Raw genomic sequence first — 17,657 nt, forward strand, 5'->3', positions numbered from 1 at the left:
TGAAACTAGCCTGTCTGTGTGTGTGTGTGTGTGTGTGTGTGTGTGTGTGTGTGTGTGTGTGTGTGTGTGTGTGTGTGTGTGTGTGTGTGTGTGTGTGTGTGTGTGTGTGTGTGTGTGTGTGTGTGTTAAATTACAATGGTTATGGGTGGCTGGTAATGAGCATAAAACCAATTGGTTCAAATCAAAGTCTGACATTGGTCCCTATGCATATTAAAGCGGAGATCCGTGCATAATCAGCGGCTAAATTGACGGAATCCCACGAGGAGCGTTTTAATCCAGAGGTTCCACCTTGTTCAGTGTGAAGAGCAGCTCAGCAGCGAGGCTTACAGTGCGTTGACAGTAAGCGGGTGTAAAGCAAGGATAAGTATGGAATATTACTAAATACTCAATTTCACTATATACAGTGTACTGTATCACTATATAAAGTATATCATCATATACAGTAAATCTGTTTATCTTTTATTAGCCTATTCTAACTATTATTAGTTTTAAATGAATTTAATTCATTTAATTATTCTGCTTTGTAAATGCATTTTGGTTGTTTGCATACACTATATCACCATATATAGTATATCACTACATACATTTTATCACTATATGCAGTATATCACAAAATACAGTATATCACTACATACAGTATAGCGCTATATATAGTACACCACTACGTACAGTATATTACTATATACACTATATCGCTATATATAGTATATCATTACATACACTATATCACTATATATGGTATATCACTCTATACAGTATATCACTATATACAGTATATCCCTATATATGGTACAGTATATCATAAAATACAGTTTATCACTATATACACTATATCACTATTTACAGTATATCACTACATACAGTATAGTACTATATATAGTATACCACTACATACAGTATATCACTAAAAATACTATATCACTATATATAGTATAACACTACATATAATACATATCTATACACACTATATAACTACATACAGTATATCACTACATACAGTATATCACTATATACACTATATCACTACATACAGTATTTCATTACATACAGTATTTCACTACATACAGTTTTTCATTACATACAGTATTTCACTACATACAGTAGCTATAAAGGAAGGAATCTCTGTCTGTCTGTCCTTCGATTATCTCCACAACCGATTACGATTATCTGTTTTGCTGGTGACCAAAGCACGTGCAGTGTCGGATTTGGTGCAATATGGACACGCGACACATGTAATAATAATAAACTTTCAATAAAGAGTGAGCCAGCGAGGGGCGGGGCGTCCTATGAGAAACAGCCAGCCAGCGGGGGGCGGGGCGTCCTATGAGAGACAGCCAGCCAGCGAGGGCCGGGGCGTCCTATGAGAAACAGCCAGCCAGCGGGGGGCGGGGCGTCCTATGAGAGACAGCCAGCCAGCGAGGGCCGGGGCGTCCTATGAGAAACAGCCAGCCAGCGGGGGGCGGGGCGTCCTATGAGAGACAGCCAGCCAGCGGGGGGCGGGGCTTCCCGGCAAAGCAACCGGCCCGTTTCGAACAGACATGTTTGGTGCGGAACTTTGAACAAAGAAGCGAACAGCGAGTTTATCCTAAAGCGACTTGGGTGTGTGGGAAAGAGAGTATTTCCCCGTGTTTTTCACCGCGACTTTCACCAACAGGCATGTTTTGAACGGGCACTGCACTAGTATCGCTAAATACACGATATCACTGCATAGAAAAACCATGTAGTGCTACTTAGAATTCACAGTCAGTCCATATTCACTCTCTCTGATTCTAGTGTCTTAATTCCCCCACTACTTACCTATAAATTAAATACATTAAACATTTTAGAGAGTTATTCAGTTAATATTGAATACATAAATACCCTCATCCGGTTGACTCCGGTTGAATTTCAAACCTAATTATCAACGTGTTCCACATTCACTCCGTCAAAAATCACAAAGAGACGTTCTTCACTTGAACCACAGTAAAAACGAGTATTCTTAAAGAGCTTTAAAAAACAGCTTGTTCTTGCCATAACGTTTCACAGCCATACAGTTACATGCCGGGAGCTGCTCTCAGCCAATCAGATCATGTTATTATAAACTGTACATAAAAGCACTTGGCCAACAGGCAGCAAGGAACAGATTCAAGGGTTTCTATATTCAATTATTTAGATGAAATATTGCTCTAAATAATAATTTATTTATTTTTTTTAATCACGTTTCTAATTGATTATCTACAAGGAAAAACTGGGCCACTGCAACATACGGTTTGCATAAGGCGTTGCAAGATCGCTGAGATGTGACGCAAGTGAAAGCAAATCTGGATTCTTTCAAAAGGGCAAGCGCTTAATGCAGCCACAGCCCCATCCCATATCTTAACAGGAAAATTAAATAACAAAAATGATTCTCCTGTGTGCGACCAAAACAGCAAATGAAACCACCTCTTCCTTCTGCCAATTTGGACCCATTACGGCTCCCTATGGCAGCTCAAGCGGGAGAAAAGCGGCTCGATATACTGTATGTACATAGTTACGAGGCCGCTGATATCTATTTTTATTTTGGACCACTTGGTAATTTTCTGATCCAGAGTCCAGATACAATATGAAATAACATGTTTTATTACAGTAGTGTGAGACCCCTTATTTTGAAGACCCTTGAGTAGTACTGTTTGGGGTATGGGTTTAATGGGTTGAATTTGAAAATTAAATGGATACGCAATTTTTTGCGCTGGGGTTTCCCTTTGTATCTGTCCTACCCAGACTCAGACGAGAAGACCAATACCAATTTCATCCCTATGTGTCTGGTACCGAGATGGCAACGGGCTGCATGCTAACTGTTAGCACAATGCATGGGCGCGGGTGGGATCAACTAGCCTAGCTCCTGGGAAAATGGCTGAAATACACCTTCCAGCATCTCTCAAAAGCTAGTGTTATTTAAGCGTCGGAGATATATCTTTTATGAGTAAAGATAAAAAGCTAAATACAGGATTTTTGTTGTGTTAAATTCGGAACTATTTAGCCATTTCCCTCCCAAAAGACTGGCATTTCCTTTTAAAGCAGGGAACTCAGTCCATTTATAGTAATTGTCATCTGGTTGAGGTGTTACAGAATATCTATACTAGTATCTGAGCATGGTGCACACACACACACACACACACACACACACACACACACACACACACACACACACACACACACACACACACACACACACACACGCCAGGGGAACTCACCTGTGCAGGAGTAGTCATCGATCCTGATGTAGCCCGTATGGCAGATGCACATGAAGGAGCCCGGGGTGTTAACACACATGGTGTTCTCCCGGCAGTAGTGCTTCCCCCCAGCGCACTCATCAATATCTGGACAGATGGAGGGAGAGAGGGACAGGGGGAGAGAGGGGGAGAGAGAGTGGGGGAGAAGGAGTGAGCCACGGGCGGAGGAGGAGAAATTAGGCTTTTCACACAGAGGGAGAGAGCAGAGTTCCTCCAACAGCAGCTCCGTGTCAAGTCCTCTGCAATTCATCTGCATTTATTAGAGATGCTTACCACATGTTTGCAGCAGTAGAGACAATATGTGAATAAAGAAAATTAATGTATATATATATATATATATTACACTAGGGCTATATAGTAGAACATATTTACTACAGCAAATTATTAAGTATTGATGACCCACTTGTGGTTTCTTCTTATTGTTGGTCGGCTTTAAATTAAAAGTTAAAACACTCAGGGGCGAATTCAGGAAGAAGTTGCGGATTGCAGCCGCTAACAGCTCCATATATTGGGCATCATTTGCGGCCGCTATCTGCATCGTTTTAGCCTCCTAATCACAAAAAAATAATGCGGAAATGATATGCCGGCGCTAACACGGCCATAAAGTTTTGCCGCTGAGTGCAATTTGCCCTTGTTTTGCAGCGTCCGACCGCGGCACCCCTGTGTGGAGAAGTTTACCCATGTGGAGAAGTCAATAATCTGTGACTGAGAGTCATTACGCATTTACGGTGCCATGCCACATCCTGACGGGGGGGGTTTGAAAATAATTGTCCGGGGGGCGACAGGAGGTATCTCCATAACAGGGTCTGAGCCACTGCGCCCGGCGACGCTGACCAGGGGTTTTAGTATTGAAGTATTTCCAGGTGTATGTGCAGTAACTATAAAACATTTCAGTAGTATGAATAAATCTATCATAAAACTTACTCTTACCACACTCTTCATATATTGCATGAATAAAATGGATATATTTCTATATTTTTACTTAAGAAATTCTAGTTCTCACTGAATCTTAATCCAACAATGTAGAAATAATGACAGTTGATTAAATATATTTTACTCCAGTACAAGGTTCCGGGGCCGCTGCACCCCAGGGTGCGGCCTGCGGAGCTGTCCATTGATCTGAGGTTTGATGCCATCTGTGGTTCAATACCAGTTTTGACCACTTTATCGACATTCCCTTTTACTTTTCGTTGTTTCTTCGATATTATTTGAGTTTAATAGGATTTATAGAACTGTTTATAGAACGCCTTTTTTGTACAAAGAATTATCCAAAGATACAATAAGTTGCTTTTGGAGTGCATTTTGAAAACCACAACCGACTACTGCGCATTCTGGTACCTACAGATGCCATGACAGTATTATTATTAATAATAATAATAATAATAATAATAATAATAATAATAAAATAGTATTTATTAATACATAATTATTATATAATAATAATGATGATGATGATGATGATAATAGTAATTTCAAAATATTATTTATGGATCACTGGAAATTCTGGGCGTAACAACCCTTATAAATGCTCTTCAGTTGCACCAGCTCCCTGCAGACGATCCCACTCCGCAGACTTTTTTTTTTTGGCCTTTTTTGTGTCTCGTTCAGTTACCGCCAAGGTCTCTACAGACAGTAATAATGTCACTGTGTGTGGTTATTAGCACCAGTGTTGGATTGGATGCTTTTTGAAATTAGGCTCATTTGCATAGAAAGGGGCCAATTTTGCAAATGCGTGCACAATACGTCATTAATTAACGTGCAAATAGCACCGGCGCACGAGATGCTATTTGCGTTTGCAGTTGGTGGTGCATTTCTCCGTTTGCGGTGCTTTGTGAATTAGACGCTCGCTTATTCTGTCATTTGCACCAGTTTAGCAAAGAGACGCGCGATCGCTTTGTGAATTTGCCCCTCATTACTTTGCTTGTGTTCTAGTAAGAACCAGCTCATGCATGTCTCACAGATATGAAGCTAGTGGAGCAGAAAGTAAGAATAGTAAAACATATTTCGTCCTATAAAATGGAATCAATCAACTATAAATCCATCAAAATTGTCCATCCATTGTCAATCCATTATTCCTTGAATAAAAGTACTTAAAGTATTTTTTAACTTACAAATGACTTCTAATCCTGTGAGATTGCATTTTGTAGAAGATAATCCACACGTGTTTAGCATATCCAAGGATATGTCATTATTGACAATAAAGTATTTTTCATTAGTGCACGTCTCATCACTATGACAATGGCAGTAGCGTAATTTGGAAAAAAGCTGCAAAAAAAGCTACTTTAAACCCTGAGGAGACATCAGAGAAGAGATATTTGAATAAATATCAGAATATTTGTGTTACCTGCTTGGATCTTTTTTTTTTTCCTGCAAAACTTACACGCTCAACATTTATTTTGGCAGAAAGAAGATCATGCTAATTCATTAATAAATTGATTATCTATCTATTTATTGTCATAATTTATAAAATAAAATTTCCAGCCCCATTTTTCATGCTTTCAGTGGAGTTGATGCACACGCTCAAGCATATTGTTCTCTAAACTATTCTTATCGAAAAATTTATCTTGTGATTTAAACGAGAGTTCACAGTAAACAGCGGCCACACTGGGCTCCATCACACCAAAGATACTATCTCTCCAGGCTTTTCGATCAATATTTCTCTCTATTGCACATGTAACCACACACACACACACACACACACACACACACACACACACACACACACACACACACACACACACACACACACACACACACACACACACACACACACACACACCAGTGGGCGTCTCTGAGGAAATGTGGAGAGAGGACGTGGGAGCAGCAGCACTTAAGGTTACACCTCCCAGTCCTCTGATTCATTCAAAGCAGGGCACGGAGTGTGTGTGTGTGTGTGTGTGTGTGTGTGTGTGTGTGTGTGTGTGTGTGTGTGTGTGTGTGTGTGTGTGTGTGTGTTTTTCAGGGCTTATTTTTTCCATCAGCTCCCTTCTGGACGCAGCACAAACCCATTTCAGGCTGGATTGGTCCAAATTTGGTTCAAATCTGCAGGCAAATTCCACCTGATTAGGATAAAATATCATTCATATTCTGAGATGCAGTATTTCCGTCCAAAGGAGTGGGTGTATTTCCACTGTTTTGTGAGTCAATCAGAATGAGTTTATTATTAGTTGTGGTTCGGATTGGTGCGTTTATATAGATAATTTGCATTAGGAATTAGCAATAAGCACCTGAAGATAAAATAAATGTTAATAATAATTTAAAAAAATGTATATATAAATATAATATGGGGCTCATTTTTCCAATCAGCCCCGTCCTGGATGTAGTGCATAAACCAATGGGCACAAATACGTTTGGCCGAAATTTGGTTCAAATTCCACCTGATGGAGAAAATATAGTATTTCCATCCAAAAAAGCGGTATTGTATTCCCACTGTTTTGTGAATCTGAATGAGGTTATTCCGGCAGAGTTAGAAAAATAAAAAATAAGATAACAAAATGCAACAATAACAATAAAAATATTAAATAAAGAATACAAATAAAAATGGCCAAATATACACCAAAATCCACAAACACAAAAAGGCCTATATATATATATATATATATATATATATATATATATATATATATACATAAAATATATATACAGAATATACACAATGCCTAAATGCATACACAAAAGCTGAAGCTCTATTAAGCAGCACATTAGCGTCGCAGCTCGTTCCTGGAGTGCGAAAACAAAGATCCCGATGCCGTGATGCAACGTGCTGCAATGGAAAGCAAAAACACATCCAAGCCCCATGTTTGGCCCCCGGGAGCGTGTATCTGGTGGTAGATACAGGTCAAACCTACAGGAAATCTCATAAATATCCTACTGGTCTGGCGGCAGGAGCGATTCCTCCTCCACCACCTCTTCCTCCTCCACCTCCTCCTCCTTCCTTTTTTTCTGCTGCAGCCGCCGAGCCACAACACACAATCGGCGACGGACGAATTCAATTGGAATTTCAATGGATTTGCATTGGCATTCATTTGGCTCACACGCGTCCTTGGGTAGAGATACTGCACCCCTTCCCACCCCTCCACACACCCACATTCAGCACCTTCCTCTTCCCCCCCCTCCTCCTCCTCCCCCGCTCCTTTCACAGCTCCATCAACACTTCATCTTTACATTCAGCCAAACTTTGGGCGGCCGTACGAGGTGGTAAAACAATCGTGCATGCGGCGAGTGTAAAGCGTGTGTCCTCTGCTAAATGAATGAAAAAGGTAATTAAACCACATGGCCGTGGCCATGAGCGAGGGAGGAGGAGGGAGAGGGAGAGGGAGGGAGGGAGAGAGAGAGGGGGAGAGAGAGAGAGGGAGTGAGGGAGAGACTGATAAGGATGGAACAGAGCAGGTACAAAGAATGAGTGAAAGACACTGAGAGATGGAGTCAAGGAGAATGGAGGAGTGATGGAGGGAGAGAGATTTTAGTTGGAACAGTGGGGCTACGGTTGCCAACACCAACATCTTTTATCAACGATGCAAATTATACACACAAATATAACGTGCAGTTTAACGTACAGTCCGACAATGCGGAGCGTCGCTCAGTCGCGGAATTCTGGCGTCGCAGTGGAGGCGGGGCTAACCGTGGAGGAGGAGGGGCCTATCTCAGAGGGGGTGGAGCTTGTCACCGCATGTGACAGCTTTTCACGTGCGGAATACGACGTCCCGCCGGCCCCATTTGGCCGCCCGTTGGATATCCCTCCTTTCGCTTACGAGCCCCCGAATGGATCGAGGGAGCGAGTGAGAGAGAGAGAGAGAAATGATTCCCTCACCCATTCCCTCTCTCTCCCTCAGCGGCTAACTGCCCGGGTAACCTTGAGCCGCGGTCCTGCACGGCCTGCTTCCAGGCTCCCGATTGGACGATGGGGCGGCGGCGGCGGCGTTGATTTAGAGCCTATTAACTGAGAGACACCATCCATCTCGCCCCCGGTGACACCGGTTAGCTTTGCTAAAACAATGTGTTAGGAGGCGAGATGATGGGGAGCGGGTATCCATCGCCATATCCATTAACAAGGTCCATTTTTGTGATTGCTCTGTCACACGGACACACGCGCCGTGCCACCCTAAAAGGTTCGGCGAAGAGGGAGCGCCGGATCTTTACTGCTGAATGGAGCGATCTGGGTCAAGTCGCTGGCACGGCGCGATGGATGCTCAGGCAACCACCACAGGATTGCTTTTTGTTGTTTCAATTTTTTCCCCCGGCATGTGTGTGTGTGTGTGTGTGTGTGTGTGTGTGTGTGTGTGTGTGCATTAAGGGCTTGTATAGAGTAACAGACTAGTCGACCTTAATACAGCAGGTGAACTGCGGCAAGCTGATGCAGACTAGTCCTTCACACCAAATGAATGTCTATTTAAAAAAATTAAATTGACAATAAATTGGCTGCAATACAAGTCCCGGGCCACCGAAGGCAGCACTGAGCCTCAACATTCTTTCATTTTTGACATGTTGGCACCGTTACAGAAAATACAAGAATGATTGTTTTTCTTATTATAGTTTCACTGTTATCTCCCTAACTATAGTATACACAGGTATAGGAATTTGGACAAAATCATGTGTAATAGGGATGTTAACGACACCGTTTTTTGCTAGTGTCGGAGGCATTTACCGATTGGTCGTTGTTGAGGGGAGGGACGGAGAAAGTGTCCCCGTTACGCACGCTTACACACGGGACTTTTTTGTTGTTGTTGAGTAAAAGGAATAAATCTACAATAAAGATAAAAACAAACTTTGAGCGAAAAGAGATCGCTCTGATCCGAGCCGCCGACCGTGCTCCAGCGTTTTGCCGAATCAACAATGCATCTCTTTGCATCTGTGCGTTGGCGAATGTAGGCTTGAATAAAAAACATGTATTAATCATGACGAATTCAATATTAAGAGAAACACTAGAGAACTGCGCGGTTTTATCCACACGCGACGGCAGTCTGACACAGCGAGATGGCGACAAAGCGGCGTCTGAAATGAAACCTCATTTCAGTCCCATGTGTGATGTGCGTGCATTATGGGACAGGACAGGAGGCCGTGGACATCGGGGGCACAAAAAAAAAAAGATAGAATTCTGAGAAAATCGTAACTCCTGCAGCGCACGCCCCCACGTGCACATGCACACTCTTCTGCCTCTCCCATTGGAAAAGGACAGTAGCGCTCGATTTTTCTTGTCTTTTGAATGTTTTGAATAGGCTATAAACAGTAAAGGTTGTGGGACGTAAAAACAAATATACATATATATTTCGATTTTACTTTATACTGAACCCTTTGACAGTCGGTCGATTAGTCGACACGTTTTAATATCCCTAATATGCGTAGTAGGAATCTTCTAAATTTTTCGGCTCCCGGAGACTAAACCTAGGTGGTCTGTTATACCTGCCTATTATACATTTGCGGGGTTAAGGTTGAGAATCCCTCGGCTATGTTATTTTTCATAACATCACCCGTCACATGAATTTATGAAGGTAAGTATGAATTGCCAAAAGGCGGTATTTGTGGGAACACTGAAGGAAAAGTCCAGTTTTACCAAGTGGAACTTTTTGTGGAATCTTATTTGAAGTAAAGGTCAAAATGATGATGTTTTTTATTTGTCTAGAGGAGGTTTTTAGCCTCCTCTAGACAAAAAAAATAATATATATATATATATACATACACACACACACTGTTGTTAAACAATATCCTCTATGAGACTTTTACTGACTTTTATGTAAATAGGCCAGAAACTGCTTTGTTTCCTGTTATTGAGTATTTCAATGAGCAATTTTCTCTACCTACAGAAAAATCGAATTTCATTTTCATAAAAGCCGGATGTCCGAAATCAGTGGTGGTCCTCCTCCAAAGCAGGTGAATCTATCACCATCGAACCGATGAGGACAAAAAAAAAAGATCCATAAAGAAGCAGGTCGAGGTTGTTGGATCGTTCGGATATGATATTATAATTATTATTATTATTATAACGCCAGGCCTCTGACGTATGTAGCTTTAGACATACATTTATTTTTTATTTTGTTACATCATGTTCGTTGACAACGACACGGCCGTCCGTTAGCAACGCAGCGTGTTCTGCTTAGCGTTGGGACTTGTTTCCTCCTCCGGCTGTTGCTCCGTCGCTCCGTGCTGCTGGAGACGCTCTGGGAGGGAGGAAAGATAGTGCTGCTGCTGCTGCCTCCTCTGGATGCCCCACATAGAACACCAGAGGAAAAAAAGACGGGATAAACAAATGCTCTCTCTCTCTATCTCTCTTTCTGTCTCAATATCTTTGCCCTCTCTTGGATGCTTTTCCCTCCCTCTCTTTTTGCTGTCTCTTTATCTCTCCCTCAGAATATGCATTTCTTCGCAGCCTAATACAAAAATGTATTTAAAACTACTTTTTGCAATCAGCACAGTTCATCCAGAGCGCAACCTCGCCTACAGCAGGTTGCCAGTCGGAAGCGTTGCAACTTCCTGTTTCTAGTCTGTAACGTTACCACCAATGTGGCCATAATGTAGAAAATATGGCTGATTTGTGGAAGTGCAAAAGAGTCAATAAAAGTCTGATAAAACGGATAAAAGGCGTGGTAACATAAAGACGGTCTGACTGCACGGTGGACTTTTAAAGGCTTAATCCTTTGCCCCGTTTGACTGCATTGAAGCGCAGTCACAAGCTGCAGCAGAGTGGTGACTTGGTAAGTTTCTCGACAGTACAGTGCTCAGCGAGGTTGTGCTACCTTACTGTTACGGTGCTATGAACGGTAAGAAATGTTGATGGCAACCGACACTTTAATAAGTCCCGGGTTGAAAAAACGGCAAACATGTCCTTTCAGAATTGAACGGTGCTGGCAAGTGTTGACAGGTGACAATTGCACTTCAAAAATGTGTTGCACTGTTCAACAGGGGGAAGAAAATAAGCAGTTGTATCATTCTGAAGCAAAGCGTTGTCAATAAAAGGTTTCATGATAATCATCTTCACTCAACCAGGCACTTTAGGGGTGAAATACCATTATTTTTACGTCGATTTCCTCGTCGACAGCCTTGAAATCAGAAGCTATGTTTCCCACGCTCCGAAGGACCCGAGCACATTAAAGAGTTGTTTTTTTTCCCCTCCAGTATCTCTCCAACTTTGCAAATTGGCAATTCACCTCCTAAATAAATAGAACCCGAAAAAGAAACAAACAAATATGTAAAATGTCAGCGCCACTTTGGGCCGGAGCAAGGGCCAATTAGGACGTGTGAGTGGAGAGAAGCCTGTTTGGCGGAGAATGGAGATCAATCCCTGTAAACACTGAGAAAACTGCTACCTGACACACTACGGGATACACAATACACCCGGGTGGCTGAGGTGTGTATGTGTGACACAGGGCGCACCCATCACTTGCATTGTGTCATTAAAGTGGTAATCCGCAAGACTATTTTGTTAAAAAAAAATCCTGTCTTTGATATGTATCCCATATTTATTTATCTGCCACTTTACAAGAAACAGCCATTCAATGCGTTTTTACGTTATGTATGTGCTCATCTAAATGTTTTGTCCGTCGTCGGTGGCGGGGTCCGCCACGCACAAGAAGTCAAAGGCACCCGTGGGGGATTTGATAAAGCAGTGTAGCATGTTGTGGTTGATAAACTGACGATATGCATGAACATCCACACAAAAAAGAACAGAAAAACTGTGCCCGCCTCCCCAAGAGACCAAGTAAACGACAAATCAAAAGGCTTAGAGCATAGAATAAGGCTGAACTCAGATGCTGGGAACATAATTAAGAAATTGCAGTTTTGAATGGAATTCTGGGACTGGGAGGGTGATCCACCCAACACAGACCATCCGATGGATTACCACTTTAAAACCACCGCCTACTCTTCTGTCCTCGGCTCTCGAGACATTTATCGCGTCTCTCAAGACACGACAAAGTCTGGGTCCACTCTGCAGGGGTTCCACTCACGTACGGCAGATTCCAATAGAGTAAATTAGTCCCAGTGGAAACATATTGATGGTAATGCGCGCGCGTGTGTGTGTACGCGCACGTATCCATGCGGAAACTCAAGTGTGCGTTAAGTGTTAATAGGGGTTTTGTGAGGCTGAGTGGACTCACATATGGCATTAACACACATGGTGCGTAGCGTCAAGACTAAAGCCTCCTGTTTACTTTGTGCCGAGCGTCTTTAAATCAAGCTTTGGGAGCCGACGGAGCACGTCTCTTCATTATGGTGCTCATTAATCCGTGGATTAGCATCGGTGGAACATTCGCGTCCATCACCCACTGCAGCCGAGCCTCCAGGCCCCGGGACGGTCCCGGGTCCACAGAGCGGAGAGCTGGGTCAGTCTATGATTGTGGCATAAAATTAACAAAAATAAAGTCAATTAAATTGTATGAAAAATCTGAATTTTTCATGTCATAATTAATCCTTGATTAAAATGTCAAGTGGTTCCCAGTGGTTATCTGCATGGTGGACGCATGTTCCAATCTGCCACAACTGAGTCGAGGCACAATTAGTGATGAAAAGTTTGGCTCTTTTTGGAGATTCGGCTCTTTACGAGTGACTCGTAAATTTGTTTCATCTTCCCGACTCTTTGTTCATTCAGGTCGCAGGTGTAACCAGAGTCAGAGGAGTCCTGAATGGAGTCCTGACAAGAATCATTTAATTCCGGTCAGGAAAAATGCAAAGAGCGGATCAGTCACGTTCAACGCGAAAAGACTCATTTTCAATTACCGAGTCGCAAAACAAACTACTCTTTAATCGGAGTGACTCCCGACTCCCGAGTCATTTAAAAGATTTACTTTGCTACGAACAAATCGTTTGAGAGTCGTGCATCACTAGACACAATCTGGGTTTATCTGGATCTGAACAGAGCCTGAACGGGGCCTGAGAAGAGGCCAGAGGCCAGGGGCCAGGGACCAGGGACCAGGGGACGGGGCCCATGCTCAGCTGACATTTGAAGCACAGGGCCTCTGTTATTTACACTGGAGGGGGAACGGCTCGGAGACGGGGATCCGTCGGCTTTGGTGACATTTCTTTGGGGTCGCAGGGTCTAGCTGCAAGTAAACACAAGGCTCAAAGTGAGAGTGTGTGTGTGTGTGTATGTGTTTCCTGGCCGTGTTTGTGGGTCAGGCCCCTGGCGATCAGACGCCCGGGGGCCAGGGGGCCGAGGAGGGCGGTTGATTGGGTGAGGGGACTGGGGAGCTTCTCTTCAGTCAACGCCAATTAGCCTGCTGCAAGCGGGTGACATTCAGGAGCCGTCAGTGGCAACTGGAGAGAACACACACACACACACACACACACACACACACACACACACCCACACACACACACACACACACACACACACACCCTTCGAGGGATTTTCACGCTGGAAACCACGGTGGTTCAGAACTCTGTATTTTTATGAAGAAAGGTTCATTTTAGAACAGCTTTGCTCCCAAAAAAGGATTTATTATCCATTAGAATAACATTTTAAGGCCATTATACCATTGTTCTCTCACCATTGTATGTTATATTTTTGAATATTATTATATGGGCCGGGTGATATATGGTTCTAATATTGAGATATGAGACTAGATATTGTCTGGGGTTTTGGTTTTTGTGATCTTGCAGTTTAGTAAAATATGTTTTTTAAGGAGCGTTAAAATAATGCCTTTTCTTTAACATAGACTACAAGTTAGACTGGACATAGACTGCTATAGGATTTCTGATCAATGTATAATATCCACATTAATAATGATTGTTTCCCAAATATTTCTCGTGTGTAAAAATCTTGTAAAATTACATTTCACTGCATATATGTATGGAAGTATGTATATGTATGTGACAAATAAAAAATCTTGAATCTTGAAATCTTGAATCTTATGAAAGCACCAATAGCCATCCCCGAAAGATCATCAAATCGTCAATATTGTCAAGGTATTTGTTAAAAAAAAAACTACAAATTGTGATATTTGATTATGTCATTATCATACAGCCCTACAGCCCTGTTTTTTTCACATCTGGAAAAAGTCAATTAATAAATTAAAAAACGCCTGAGGCATGCTCATGTTGAGCACTTGTGAAGGGTCTTTTCTCACATAGGTCACAAAACAAAACGCACACACACACCCCCGCACACACACGCCCGCACACACAGCAGGGCGCGGCCAGTCTCCCCTAGGTTTTCCTCGCTGCTGCTCCTATGAAATATTGAGGCGGCACTGATGTCATCGGCTATTTGCAGCCACGGAGCTGTCACCGAAAACACAGACACACACACGCACGCTGTGTACACGCGCCCGTGTGTGTGCGTGCATGTGTGTGTGTGTGTGTGTGTTTCTAAGTGAGTGTATATATGTCTGTCTCTACCTTTTTACATTTCTCTAGCCCTCCCATTGTGTTCAATACATAAAACTGTCCCAGAATCCAAAACAGTGGATTCCACTTCCTGCTCCACCCGCGGCTCCAACAACCTACTACTTCCAGACGCTCTGTGAAATTATTATAACCACACACACACACACACACACACACACACACACACACACACACACACACACACACACACACACACACACACACACACACACACACACACACACACACACACACACACACACACCAAAAATCAATTGCATTTCAGCGAACAACATCAACTAAATTGAGTCCATTTCAGGAGCCACCACGCAGCGTGCGATCCAAACCTCCACCAGGCGGGCACGCACGCACACACCTTCTGGTTATCAGTTTCACACTGGCACTGCGATGGGCTCCTCCATCTTTCTCTTCTTTCGGGAAAAAATAAAACGCTGAAAGATATTCCCCCAGCTCTGCCTCAACGGAGGCAAAACAATATTTTTAGCAATAAAAATACTGTAGAATAGAGGAGAATAAATTCCATTACCATTCACTAAGTAGTATTACATAACAGCCTAATATCGCAATTATTTGAGCAGATGGTGATTATTTTCTAAAAGTCACCTGTTTCCACGATCACGTTTCTATTCAAATTTAATGGGAATTTTAGGCCAATGTGAGAAATAGATGCTTTAAAACAGTAGACAGCAAACATATATATATATAATAAATAATATATAGAATATATAAAATAATAAAATTAATATATACAGTATATTTTGGTATACAAACAGTCTATATATGTATATAGCTGGACAGGAGCCATGGTTGATGCATGTGGTGCTGGCAGAGAGCCAGAGAACTCATATACCAAAAAATATAATATGTTAATATGAATACAAAAATAGAAAAAAATAATAAATATTATAAGTGAATATGAATATAAAAAATATAATAAAAAATAGAATACACCGCAGGTAATTGCTAGGTAGGGCTAGATTCTCAATTTGGTTCGATTTCGATAAAATGCGTCACGATACGACATTGTACACTTTATGTACACTTTATGTAATTAGAATCGCTAGAACCTTTTCATGGCACCACCTGACATGACAAAACCAATTCAGCTTAATACAGAAATGTAAAATTTAAATTAATTTGTGAATCTGGCGCTGTTTCATCTAAATTGATTAGACTTAAAAAAGGTGGCATGACTTCCAAACAAAGTATTAACATTTATTTTTGAATTCAAGCCGATTCAAAAGATCCATCCGATTCTGATTCAATCATGCCACCGTGCGATTATGAAACGATTCTCAGTGCATCTTGATTTTTGAGCCTTTTTTTTCCCAGACGTTATGAAAGTAAAACATCAGCGGCATCAAAAAAATCCAAAACATTGCCATAATGACACTCGCTAGTTAGAATAGTGCGACTCGACTACACTGTTCTTTCCTGTTGTAACGCCTGAATTTCCCTCTGGGGATTAATAAATTGTTTTATCATCTTATTATCTCTTATCTTATCATTCCAGAGATCCATACGGACACCGTTGCAAAGCAGAAAACACAAGTCAACATTTCCGATAAGTGATTTCCTTAACGAGGCGGAAAAGACGATCAGCGGAAAACGCAGACAAACTGCACCGAGCAGCTTTTTTCAATCTTCTTAAGTGACGCTCATCAAATAAAACGCGCTCGGTTTTCAAACGGGAACCGCCCATGCTGCTGTGTTTTTAAGAGAGTTTATTTCACGGGATGAATGGACGTCCGTGAAAATGAACGAACGGATGAATGACCCAGAGTGACGGTGGATGGATGCAGTGACGTAGCAGCACAAGCGGCTGAGCCGAACATGCACAGAAACAAGGACCTTCCCGGGATTCACCCTCCAGGCTCAATTCCATGCTCAAAACTCAAGACTCTCAGGTGCTCTTTCAGGTTGATGATGCTGGAATCAAACAGATTCACTGACGGTTTGTTTGATGCTGCGGGGCCCAATACATCCAAACGTCCCTCCCTCCACCCATCCTTCCATCCATCCACCCAACAGTTTGTGCGTCCATCCATAATCATCCATCCATCTGTCCGTCCATCCCTCCATCCATCCATCCATCCATCCAACAGTCTGTTTGCCATCCATCAGCATCCATCAATTCATTTCTCCATCCATACATCATCCATTCATCCATCCTCCATCCGTACATCATCCATCCATCCAACTGTCCACCCCTCCATCCATCCATCCAACAGTGCGTGGGTCCATCCATCATCATCCATCCATCTGTCTATCCACCCATCCATGCATCCATTCATCATCCATCCACCCATTCATCCATTCGTACATCATCCATCCACCCGTCCATCCACCCATCCATCCATAAATTCCTCAGTCCGTACATCATCCATCCATCTATCCGTCCATTCCTCAATCCATAGAGCATCCATCATCATGCCTCCAACCATCCATCTGTATTAAGGTGTAGCTCCACGTACCTTCGCAGTAGGCGTGGTCATCCCGCAGCGGGCGGAAGCCATCTTTGCAGACGCAGCGGGACCCTGCCTCCAGGTTGACGCATGCAGAGTGCTCCACGCAGCCGTGGCCCTCGGAGCAGAAGTCGTGCCCTGGGGGGGAGGGGGGAGCAGGGGTGGGGTTGGAGAGGTTGAGACCCACAGGGTGGAGTGTGGGGTGTAGGGAGTGGAAAACACTGGCTGTGATTTCTGTTGTTGAGTATTACTAATACTAGAAATACCGCTAATAGTAGTAATACTACAACAAATACTACTCGTACTGCGAGTAATACTACAAGTAGTAGTACAATGAGCAGTACTACTACTACTACTACTACTTACATACAACAAAATACAATAATTATTAGAGGTCGGTATATATACAGTAAATATATTATTTGGGGTATATACAGTAATTATATATATATATATATATATATATATATATATATAAAATAATTATTATTATTCTTTTTAATAATAATAATAATAATAGTAATAATGGCAGTATAACTAATAATAATAATTATATATAATTAAAACTGTAAAGAAAATGATTTAATTTAGTTTAATTGAAGGG

The 17,657-nt window shown here is 42.2% G+C and overlaps 1 protein-coding gene across 1 annotated transcript in view; it reads right to left on the reverse strand.

Moving 5' to 3' along the window:
* nell2a (neural EGFL like 2a) overlaps nucleotides 1-17,657 on the reverse strand; it is a gene marked incomplete at both ends in the record, with an annotated part of 107,796 nt that overhangs the window by 52,037 nt on the left and 38,102 nt on the right. Inside the window, 2 exons of the mRNA XM_080003107.1 lie at nucleotides 3,213-3,338; nucleotides 17,063-17,191. Of these exons, the coding sequence (XP_079859233.1) occupies nucleotides 3,213-3,338; nucleotides 17,063-17,191 (255 nt within the window). The remainder of the gene's footprint in view (nucleotides 1-3,212; nucleotides 3,339-17,062; nucleotides 17,192-17,657) is intronic.

The sequence above is a fragment of the Zeus faber genome (assembly GCF_960531495.2).
Source record: "Zeus faber genome assembly, chromosome: 6".
Taxonomy (NCBI): domain Eukaryota; kingdom Metazoa; phylum Chordata; class Actinopteri; order Zeiformes; family Zeidae; genus Zeus; species Zeus faber.